We start from the raw sequence: 11,622 nt of genomic DNA on the forward strand, positions 1-11,622 counted from the left end.
TATCTCCTCTATTTTAACCATTTGCAGTCAGTACGCAGCTTTCCCCAAGTTTAACTTTGTACTCGAACTTGGGACTCTGCTCACGTGACGTCTACTAGCGAAGACCTCGTTTTATCACTTCTTGGAACGATGCATCCACATTTTAGAATGCTGAGAGTTTTCCCTTCCCCATTCCTTTCCCGGGTTGTTTACATTTGTCTCTAATAGGCGGAGGCTAAGAAAGCCGAGGCGCCTGGTCTCACCCCGCCCCCACCTTGCTTCCCAGTTAAGATTTTCTTAGCTCCTCCTGGAGGGTGCCTCTGCTACCGTGGTGGACCCGACCTCTCAAAGTTGATCCTTCTCTGCCACCTTCGTTTTTTGTTTTTTTTTTTTAAGAAAGCAATTTGGGGGCTTGAGCAGGACTCGCCCTTCTTGCGCCCCCCGCTGAGGGTCGGCGCCGAGGCGGTCTGCGGCTTGTCCCGGCAGGTTGCGCTACCGGGCGTCTCGAGACCTGCTCCACTTCGCTCCCGCGCTGCCGCGGCTCGCATGGGGCGGGGACACGGGCGGGCTGACGTCAAATTACGTCACCGGGGAAGTCCCCCCCTTTTAAGACCCGGGAGCAGGCGTGGGGCGCCACAAGAGACAGGATTCCTGCGCTCGTGCAGCCCACGGCAGCTCGGTGCGTCTGGCCCGAGGCACCCTCGGTTCATCTCGCGCAGCCGGAGCCCGGTGGGAGTCGCAGAGCCCAGGTTGGGGACCTCAGTCCCCCCCGTGCGCAGCGGAGATCGCCGCGGCGCTTAGGAGATGCCCCGGAGCCAGGCGCGTCCGAACGCGCCATCGAACACAGCGTGGGCAGGTACCTCTTAGCAGTTCGGCCAGCAGACACCCAGCTGAGGTCAGGGTCGAGGTCACGGTCGGACGGTTCAGCCCTCCGGGGCTCGGGGCCAGAAGGTTCGCGCCTGCATGTTCGGGCCAAATCGGCTCCCCGGCTCGCGCCTTCCGAGGCGTCTAGAAAGTTCTTCCAGGGCCTCTACCAGGACTGCCGGCCTCGGGGGGAGCTCAGGCCACCGTGTCATTGGGATGCAGGTGCATTTTAGGCCAGAAAGGATCTTTTCCATCCGTCTGGTGGTTCTCTACTTGCTCTACCTAGGGGTCAGGAGGAGAAAAAAAAAATACATGTGCAGGCCGTGGACTGGAAGATAGTTTTAGCCGCAGGTGGAGGAGGGAGAGGCCTCCGGGCCTAGCGCTTCCTTGACAGGCCCTCTTCCTTCCCAGGCCATCTTTGAGAGCCCCCCTTCATCTCGATTCCCGTTGCCCCACCTCCAACACCAAGTGAAGCAGGGTTCAACCTTCGGACTCTCCCAGCTATCACACCCTGGACCCATAGAGGCGTGGGGTTGAGACTGACAGTGCGCAGCTTTTTTAACTGTCCAGATTGGGAACGGCAGGGGAATCCAGGAGAACAGTATTTGGTCCTCGACTCTCATCCGTCAGCTCTTCCCACTCCAGGCACTCACATGCAACTCCCTGTAACTGTTGAGGGTCGGTTCCCCCACCCCATTTTCTTCTTCTTCTTCTTCTTCTTCTTCTTCTTCTTCTTCTTCTTCTTCTTCTTCTTCTTCTTCTTCTTCTTCTTCTTCTTCTTCTATCTTAATCAAAGGTGACAGTCACCTACCTGCTAAGGGATTGCAACGCTCTGGTCCGGAAATAACTTTGCAGGGCATACTGGTGTTTACTCAGTTGCTGGCCCGGTTTCTCCTGTGGTTTTATAAGGTCAAGGGGCAATTCAGAAGTGATCCATTGCAAGTATGAAGGTAGTTAACAAGACCTAGATGGCGAAGTCCCCCCCCCCTTTTTTTTTTTTTTTTTTTTTGGTGGTGTCCAAGTGTTCTGACCATGTTTCTGGAAGGTCCAACATGAGCATGTCTGGACAGACATAAAGTAAAGAGCAGCAGGGAGTCCCGAGGTCAAGTAGTGAATGTGTAACTCCAATAAAAATACGTTGCCGGGTGTCCCTGCCTCTAACCCCAGCGCTCAGGACGCTGAGGCAGGAGAATCCTCGTGGACTGTATAGTTTTAGGCCCGGCACTGTTACAGAGTGAGAGCCTGGCTCAAAAACTCAATTCCCCATCCCAAATCAAGGTAATAGAACTAGGGTGGAGCGCAATGGTAGAGCCAATGCCCAGCATGTCTGTGGCCTTAAGATCTTTGAGCTGCTTTCTGCCTCTCCTCCTTTTGACAAAGCACTAATTGCTCCTAGAAATCCGGACTTCTCAATTTTTATGCTGAATTTTTAAAACCTACATGTTAATACATTTTACCTTAAAAGTGTTCTATGAATATTTCTGAAAATATTTGACTTATTAAAACATGGCACACTATGGAATCTCTTAGGGCCTCTGGTTTCACTCAGCCGTTACAGAAATTTATCCAAAAGTAGGCTTGAGAGCATGTTTTACTGTGTACTTAAAGTTCGCCTTCATTGTCAACCTAAGCAGCAGGCGTCTTGGTTACAAAGTAGACCAGCTTTTTAATTTATATTCATAAGTTTGGTCACAGTCTTGAGGGGTACGAGAACAACCGGAATTGGGTCTTTGAAATATTTTTAAAAAGTAGACTGAGTTTATATTAGTTTTACTTGTAACAGTATTTTCTTAATATTCAGCTACTTTAATTATTCTTAGCATTATTCAGCTATTAGAATACCTAAATTCTAAAAGGCAGTAAGACATGAATTTAACGTTTCTTCTGTTTCTTTTCTATAGCTGTGAATTGGGACAAAGTAGGCTTGTAGGAAGCGAGTTTGGTTTTAAATTATTTTTTGGGACTGTGGACTTTTATAGTAAAATTTTATGGGAAAAAAAATCAAGTTTTTAAAGGAGGGCATCATTGAGCAATGACACTTTGCCATTGGAAAAGCAGATCTACGGCGCATGTTTTCAGAAACCCAACTTCTGTTCCCTGGTCAAGCTTATTTGAGAGATAAAAGGGAGACCTCACTGGGTTGGTTGGTTAATGTGAACGTCTGTATTTGTAACTTTTGTATTGAGCTATCAGGATTGGTGTGTGTGTGCGCGCACAATTCTAAGTCCTTTGGGAAACAAGCATGCCCAGATAGCATCCTAGGATGCTGGCTAGGTGGGTGTGCTAACTTGCGGGTCACGGGCTGGATTGCTGTCAGTGTTAATTTCCAGGGCTTGCTTCCTTTTTAGAGCTAGCGCCTGAGTTCGCAGCTCAGCTCAGGAGGATCGGAGACAAGCTGTATTCTGCGCGGTGCGAACCCGACTTCACTGCGGTGCTGGCGGAGATGCCTGGCAGGAAGGCGCGAAAGAGCGCGACGAGGAGCCCAAGCCCAACGCCGGACTCAGAAGGTGCGGGCTCGGGCGCCGCGGGGCTGCGGAGGCCAGGCTTAAATCCGTTGGAGCTCGCGCCTGCCCGGCGCGTGCCTTAGGAACCCCCATCAGAAAGTTCTCGAAGCTGCAGCAGCTTGGGTGTTAGCCAGGCTTCTGTCCACTGCACGTTGCCCATGTCCACAGCTGGTGGGGGCGGGGAGGGCCCGTGCAGCCGGCCACCCTAGATAGTCACCGGCAAGCCCCCCCGGGCGCTGCTGGAGGCAGGGCATCGTCGTCCCTGGGAGGCCAGCTCAGAGGACTTGTCACCGTGAATGCCTCCCCTCCCGGGACTAACAAAAGCAGTTCTTAAGCTACTTCTGGACCCGATTCTCCCATTCTGGGCTGTTTAAGGTTTAGAGACACCCCGTAGGGATGCCTGAGTTCTGGAACCCAGGAGGCCTTCCTCCTTAGTTAACATTTTTACTGTCCCTTATTGGGAAGGTTAGGGGAGAGGGATGGGGGCTTAGCAGGTGAGGAGGAGTTCTTTTTTGCATTCTCTTGTCTCCGATTGCATCACTTTGTTCTCAGCCTACCCCGTCTTTTCGCCCCAGCACCTTTGTGTGTGTGTGTGTGTGTGTGTGTGTGTGTGTGTGTGTGTGTGTGTGTGTGTGTGAATCTCATCAACACAGATAGATCTGCAGTCTGCTGCTTAGGGGCCGGAACTCTCTGTAGGTCGGACTGCTATTTCTTCAGACACCTGCAGTAGCCCTTTATTTCTCCGCCCAGTAGGCGTGCTGAGAAAGTGTTACAGAACTAGTGTGCTGATGGCTTAATTGGCGTTAGGTCAGCTTTCTCTGGTGCTTCCTTGGATGGAAGACATTCAGTCCACCTTTTGGGATGTCCGGGAGTTTTTTGCTCATGTTTCTCAATTGGGTGCTGGATAGTGGGGTTTTGGGGGTGGGGGTGGGGGGAACAGGGAACAGGATCTCATTTAGTAGTAGCTGACCTTGAGCTGTCTGGTTCTCCTGTCTCTCTGTCTCTGGGATTGACAGCTTGTGTGCCACTACGTCCATTTAGGCAGCGCTCTGTAGACCAGGCTGGCCTCGAACTCACAGAGATCTGCCTTGGCTCTGCCTTCCGAGTGCTGGGATTAAAGAAAGGCATGCGCCACCGCCGCCCGGCAGCCCTAATGTTTTCTTAAAGGGTTTTGAGCTAATATAACCCACTTAAGTGAACTGAAAAGAAATGTCTGTTTTCCCCCACGTTTAGCCTTGAAGCCCACAAAGAAAGACATGTACAGGAATTAGGCAAGTGCCATCATATGGGTTAAGGAGAAGGGGTCACTAGCCTCTTGTTGGCTGAAATGTAGTTTTAAATGTTTTCTTTATTGCATAGTCAGAGCTCACATTTATTTTGTGCCTTCATAAGTTTGCCAAGTCATTTTTGAAAACGGTGTCATTTTTGAATTTGTAGTTTTAAAGTCCATTGCCTTAAAGTGAATCAAAGTGGTCAAAACAATTCCTAAGATCTCTGTAAATTTTGAGAGAAAATTGAGATTATGAGCAATATTCAATTTATTTAGCATAAATCTTACTTGGGGATTCAAATACTTGAAAGCATTTTTCTTAATAACATCCAGCCAATTACTATACTTTAGTTCACAGAAAGTAATAAATATGAGAATCACTCTTCTCTGCTTAAGACAATGGATTGATACAGACTGGGCTTGTAGAAATAAATTGGCTTAGCCCACAATGTAAATTTGAAAATGATTTTAGAAGGCTAGGCTGGAAGTCCAGCACACAGTACTAGGAAGGAAGCAGGAGGATTAGGAGTTCAAGGTCATCAGCTACGCTGCAGGTTAAGGCCAGAGGGTATTTCAAATCAACAAAATAAGTTTGTTTTAGAGTGTAAACTCCAACCTTACAGTAAGCTTTTATGATTCTTGTGGCGGCGGGGGTGGGGGGAGGGGGGGGAAGAGTTCCTAAAGACTCCTTATATTTTCCTGCTGTGAGGGAGGCATGAGTTAGGAGTTACTGCTGCCATTTGAAGATCAAGTCTACTTGAAAATAGGACAAGTGCTTGGACTTTGGCTTTTGTTCTTTGCTGGACCTTATGAGAAAAAGGTGACATCATGTGAGACCGCAAAGGGCTGACTAATGGTACTGCTGATTAAAATTAAATGCATGTAATTTCTTTATTTGGAGGAGAACTGACCTTATCTAGGGAGCTTTTAAAAAATCAAAACAAATGCTTATACTCTTACCTGATCTTATGTGTGTTTATATCGCCATATTGGGAAAGTCAGGTGCACTGAAGTTGAAGTAGTCTGTGAGAGCCTCAGCTTGTCCCGTGCAGTGTGCTAACTCTTGCTGGTTTACAGTTGAGCTGTTGTCCAAGTTAATGTTCATGTTTGTTCTTTTTCAGACCTGGAAGATGAGTGTGTTCAACTCCGGAGAATTGGAGACAAACTGAATTTATGGCAGAAACTTCTGAATTTTATTTCCAAGCTCTTTAATTTAGTAACCTGAGTTCTTCAAACGTTTTTGCAAGAAGGGACTCCCGGAAAGGAAGTTCCCAGTTGGTGCAAATGTCTATTATAGGATGGACTGTGATGTGACGGAGAGGGATGAGGAGGTTCTCTGAGCACGGATAATGAATGAGATGGAAATGAATTTCTTCAGGAAAGTTTTCGGAAATCGTCCTTTGAGATGTGATAACGTGAAACCACATTTATTTTAAAACAAGTCTAGAGGAGTCATGGAAATAGGGAGGTAACTAGGAGTACATCTGTCTTTTGAGAGTTGGTCTGGAGTTTTTGCGAGAGGTTATTGTCAAAAGTCATGGAAAGGGGCGTGGCAAATGATTACATCAGGTGGAGGATAGTTGTTGAGTATTGCTTTTCCCTACTTGACAGTAACTCCAGAATAATGTGTACTGTTTAGTTTCATCCACTTAATCTTCTGAGAGGAAACATTTCATTTTTGTTAACATTAAGTGTTATAGTGAATATTGATTTCATAGGTCACCATGAACATTCTATTGTGCCTGTTCAGGTGACTTTTAAGTGTGTTACTGTAACCATTAACTGGAAAGTATGGAAAATTACCAAGTAACTGAAAAAAAAGTTAGAAGTAGTATATCAAGGTCACTTGGTGCCAGTAAAATTCTTGCAGATTGAATATTATGTGATAAAGAGAGTTGAGATTTTATGTAACCTGAGACAATGGAAAACAAGAAACTTTTTTAAGTTGATACAATTAAAACTTAGTAAAAGATTCATAAGCAGTTCCTAAAAGTTTACCTGCCACAAGTATTTCTTAGAGGGTTTTTTTTTTTTTTTGTTGATGTTTATTTTTTTGTTTTGTTTTGTTTTTGTATGTTTTGAGACAGGGTTTCTCTGTAGCTCTGGCTGCCCTGGAAACTCTGGACCAGGCTAGCCTTTGCTCAGAGATCCACCCATCTCTGTTTCCCGAGCCATCACTACCACTCCAGCTTTAGAGTTTCACTTTTAATCTGGGCTATAAATGTGAAACTCAAGCTACTCAATAACAAATCAGTCCTGGTTGACAAAGGCAAGAGACTGGAGTAGTCATTCCCTGAAAGGCACGCAGATGGCCGACAGATGAGTGATTCAGAGAAATGTAAACGAAAACCACCATGAGATGATCTTATACTCTCTGGATTGACTGTTACCAAAAACGAAGGATAACAAGCATGGAAAGGACGCAAGAAGAGAAGGGATTTCTGCACAACTTCGTCAGTGTTGTAAGGCAGGACACCTATTTTGTAAAATATCATTGAGGTTCCTTTAAAACTAAGACACCCTAACCCCAGCTGTCCCACTACTGAGTACATACGCAAAGGGGTTGAAATCTGTCTGCTGAAGGGATGTCTTCATTTTTTATTACTTGTATTAGCTAAGACTAGGAAACTGTCAAAGGCTGAAAGGGTTTTAAAAGCGGGAATATAAACAAAATTGAGCCTTAAAAAGCAGGAAATGTTATTTGTCAAACATGGATGTTAGATAACCGAGCTGCCTTTAGAGACAACACTCTGCTCCTGTCATTTATATTTTGACAAAAGGCCATGTCAACAAATAGGATTAAGATGGCTGTGGGGATGGGCTGGGGGATGAGAAAATGGCCACTCCAGTCTTAAGTGCAAAGCTAGCTAGTCTTTTATACAGCAAGGTGATGACAGTGAGTGTATACTTGAGAAGAACTGAAAAGATGTTGCCTGTTCTGACCACAAGGAAATGACACCCACCAGAAGTGATGGGATGGATATTCTCATAACTCTGTTTGATCTTTCCCCACGGCGTCCGTGTACCGAAACTCAACCCTGTAAACACATTTAATTTGTCTGTTAACTAAAACTAAAAATTGTCCAAAAAGGGAAATAATCTCATGATTGCGTTTTACCAGGAATAATATTTATTTTACTTATTTATAGTTGAAATATTGTTGTTTCATTTGAACATGTGTGCCAGTTTCATTTTTGTTATGAGACAAGGGTTTCATAACCATGTGAAGGGTGTCATAGAGCTAGTCACTTTGGAAGAACTTACCTCAGTAGTTAGTGGGCCTCAGCATTAAGGTTGTTTACTTTGAAGATTTTTTTTTTCTTGGCCTAAAGGCAGACATTTTGCCAAATGGGTATTTATGGTCTGTGACTGTATTTATATGTATGTTTCTGAAATCTGATATTGTAGTCTGAACTATTAAATAGAGTTGGATACTGTAGCAGCTATTGAAAAATACTACCAGTCTTCCCGTGTGTTTTATGTAAATTTAGAAGTTTATTTATATCAACAGACATCTGGTGTAGTGTATGTGTTTGTGTGTTTGAGTGTATGTTTGTGTGGGAAGGTATGTATCAGGTTGATGGTTGCTCCACATTTTTAAAAATACTGTATGTGAGTGGTTATATACATGGTGCTTTGATGAGGCCAGAATGCACCTTTTATTGTTTTGGTTTTTTTCAAGACAGGGTTTCTCTGTGTAGTTTTGGAGCTGTTCTGGAACTCACTCTGTGGACCAGTCTGGCCTTGAACTCACAGAGATCCGCCTGTCCATGCCTCCCGCAGAGTGCTGGGATTAAAGGCGTGCGCCACCACTGCCTGGCAACTTTTAAAAAGTTACATTTATCTAGTGTGTGTGTGTGTGTGTGTGTGTGTGTGTGTGTGATGCTTCACGTGTGGAGGTCAAAGGACAGTCTGAGAAGCAATCCTTTCCCTCCACTTTGGATCCCGGGATGGAACTCAATGTTGCCATGGTTGCAGGTGTCTTTATCTGCTTAGCCGTATTGGCTCACAGAAGACACCTTTCAGGAGTTGGTACTCTTTCCGTCAAGGTGTATGTGACTAGCATATTTACCCACTGAGCCAGCTCCCTTAGTTTTACAGACAGAATCTCCCTGAACCTTAATTAGCTGGCCAGCAAGCCCCAGGCTCACCTCTCAGGCACTAGGATTAGAGGGCCATGCTGCTGTGCTCAACTTTTGATTTTGTTATATTTTTTATTGTTTGAAACAATTTTCAAATTCAAATATTTTGATAATCCTCTTCTCTCCCAAGTCTCTCCTGATCCCCTCCCTGTCCCTACTACCCAACTTTAATTTTTTTTTCTCAAAAAAACAATACAATAGCAACCACCACCACCACCCCAAAAAAAGAAAAACAGGAAAACAAAGCCACATCCAAAAAGAAAAATATATATCAAACTGTAACCAAATAAAAGCACAAACTGTGGAGCCCAATTATATGTTGATCAACTACTGAATATCAAGCCTGCCCTGGAGTGGTTGATATACTTTCTAGTGTCACTGAGAAGACTTGATTTTCCCTCTCCCAGCAGAGGTGACCGTTCAGTTGTTAACTTTAACCCGAGTGGCTAGGTTTTCATTTATTCGTTTTTTAAAAAATACAATAAACTATGATAAAATAAAAATTACCACATGGAAGTTGGACAAGACAAACCAGTAGAAGGAAAAGAGCCTAAGAGAAGACACAAGAATCCGAGAGCCACTCACTTGCACACCCAGGAATCCCATAGAAGAAACACTAAACTGGCAGCCATGTGTACACGCAGAGTACATGTGCATTCTGCCACAGTCTGAGTTCATGGGAGCTTTGCTGATTTAGAGGGCCTTGTTTTCTTAGTGTCCTCCATCCCCTCTGACATCGTTCTGACATCTCTTATGAGGGAGGAAGGGGGCTGGTGGTGTTTTCCTGGGCTCTGAGGGGAGGGATTATGTTTCAAAGTAGTGTCTGGCTGTGGGTCTCCGTAAGTGTTCCCATCTGCTGCAGGAGGAAGCTTCTCTGGTGATGGCTGAGAAAGGCACCGATCTATGAGTATAGCAGAATATCTTCAGGAGTCATTTTATCCTTACATTTTTTTTTCTTTAGATCATTATTGTTTAGTTTTACCCTAGGTCCCTGGGCTATCTAGTCTCGGGTTCTTGGCCACCCAAGCAGTGTCAGGGATGGGTTCCATCTTGTGGAGTGGGCATTAAGTCAAGTCAGTAACAGGTTCTACCCACAAGCCTTGTGCCACCGTTGCCCTAGCATATCTTACAGGCAGTTACATCATTGTCGATAAAGCGTTTGTGACTGGCTTGGTGTTTATGTTTCTCTTTTGAGAGCAGGTGCACACCCTCAATCCCAGCATTGGACAGGCAGAGGCAGGCTAATCTCTTGAGTTCAAAGCCAGTCTGGTCTACTTGGAGAGTTCAAGGGCTACAGAGAGAGATCCTGTCTTAACAAACAACAAAAGCAAGAAAACACTCAGCGTGATTTAAAGGTGCCCTGAGCATAGTGGGCTAAGGAGAAGTGTGGCTGCCACACCTCCCTGCCCCTTGCCTCAGCCGAGCTGCTGCATGGGTCCCGTCACACTGAGCTGCCGTGTGGTTCCAGTTGCGCTGACCTCATGCCTCTCCCTCTGCCTCCAGCGCTGGGCCTGCAAGGATTGCTTCACCCTAAACCAGTCATGTGCAGAAGTAGGCATAACGTGGTGACCTTCCTCTTTGAATGTGAGAACTAGGAAACAGACTTCTGAAGCCTTATCTTTACCTCTACCCTCACAGAGTCTCATGACCTGAGGGGAGAGAGTGTAAACTGCCTCCTTTAACAGGAAGTGAGGGATGAGGAGTTTTGGGGGGAGACCCTGCCGGAGTGGGGAAGTAGCTCCCTGAAGGTTGGGAGTTCTTTGCAGGAAGAGGCCCCCACAGGGACTGCTGGGTAAGACAGTGCAAGAGAAATTCCCGGCTTCAAAGCTCTTAGAGCTGGAACTGTGAGTCAGGGGGAACAAGTGGAGAGTTTAGCACAGAGTTCACCAACTTGACATATGTGAATTTTTGTTTGTGTGTGAGTGTGTGCATGCCTGAGTGTGGGAATTTGGAGGCCGGAGGAGGTCCCACTCTATCTTTTTCTTTTGAGACAGGGTCCCTCACTGAGCCTGGAGCCAATGAGTCCTAGCTATCCTCCTGTTTGCCAGCACACACACACACACACACACACACACACACACACACACACACCACATACACACACACACACACACATGCACACACACCACATACACACACACACACACACACACACACGCACACATGCACACACACACCACATACACACACACACCACACACACACACACACACACACACACACATGCACACACACACACACACACACACACACACACACACACACACACACACGCCTGCCCCATTCCTCACTTTGGCTTTTTACATAGGTGCTGGCATCCAAACTCAGGTCCTCAGGCTTGTGCGGCAAGCGCTCTTTCCCCCTGAGACGTCTTACCCAGGCTTGGACAGTTTTGAGACAAGAGTCTTCACTCTGTTGCCAAAGCTAGATTTGACTTGAACTCCAGATCTGCTTGCCTCTGCTTTCTCGGTGTTGGGGCTGCAAGGATGGGACACACACCACACCCTTTGAGAAGCACATTTTAATGCTTAAAACATTCCTCCAAAGAGCTAGATACGGTGGCTCATGCCTGTTATCATATAGCATCTAGGAGGTTAAGGCAAGAGGATGTCTGAAGGGGCTCTGGCAGGCCTGAGCGTGGCAAACGTGGCACTGGTGGGCCTTGCCCATCCCTCTTCCCTCTCCTTTGTGAACCACAGATTACATCCCTAAAGCTAGCCACCAAGGTCTATTCCCTCATTTGGATACTTTCTTACACCAGACTCATTCTTAAGGCTGACTACCAAGGTCCAGCTGTCAAAATATTAAAGTCCAGCAATCAAAAGCCCCCTTTTGTCTGCCCTAATTAACATGCCCAATCAAA

At 46.0% G+C, this 11,622-nt stretch overlaps 1 protein-coding gene across 1 annotated transcript; it reads left to right on the top strand.

The window, feature by feature from the left end:
* Positions 1-609: 609 nt before the first annotated feature.
* Pmaip1 (phorbol-12-myristate-13-acetate-induced protein 1) lies at positions 610-8,043 on the top strand. Its single transcript, XM_052741483.1, has 3 exons — positions 610-835; positions 3,192-3,350; positions 5,739-8,043. The coding sequence occupies exons 1-3, from the start codon at positions 784-786 to the stop codon at positions 5,840-5,842; spliced, it is 315 nt and encodes a 104-aa protein (XP_052597443.1). The 5' UTR covers positions 610-783; the 3' UTR covers positions 5,843-8,043.
* The last annotated feature ends 3,579 nt before the right edge of the window (positions 8,044-11,622 follow it).

The sequence above is a fragment of the Peromyscus californicus genome, unplaced genomic scaffold (assembly GCF_007827085.1).
Source record: "Peromyscus californicus insignis strain IS unplaced genomic scaffold, ASM782708v3 Scaffold_17__1_contigs__length_78620276, whole genome shotgun sequence".
In the NCBI taxonomy this organism is placed as follows: domain Eukaryota; kingdom Metazoa; phylum Chordata; class Mammalia; order Rodentia; family Cricetidae; genus Peromyscus; species Peromyscus californicus.

Coding starts and splice junctions, on each gene's coding strand:
- Pmaip1 (XM_052741483.1), top strand. CDS start 784: ATGCCCCGGAGCCAGGCGCGTCCGAACGCGCCATCGAACACAGCGTGG. Junction 836..3,191: donor ATCGAACACAGCGTGGGCAG/GTACCTCTTAGC, acceptor CTTCCTTTTTAG/AGCTAGCGCCTGAGTTCGCA. Junction 3,351..5,738: donor CCCAACGCCGGACTCAGAAG/GTGCGGGCTCGG, acceptor GTTCTTTTTCAG/ACCTGGAAGATGAGTGTGTT.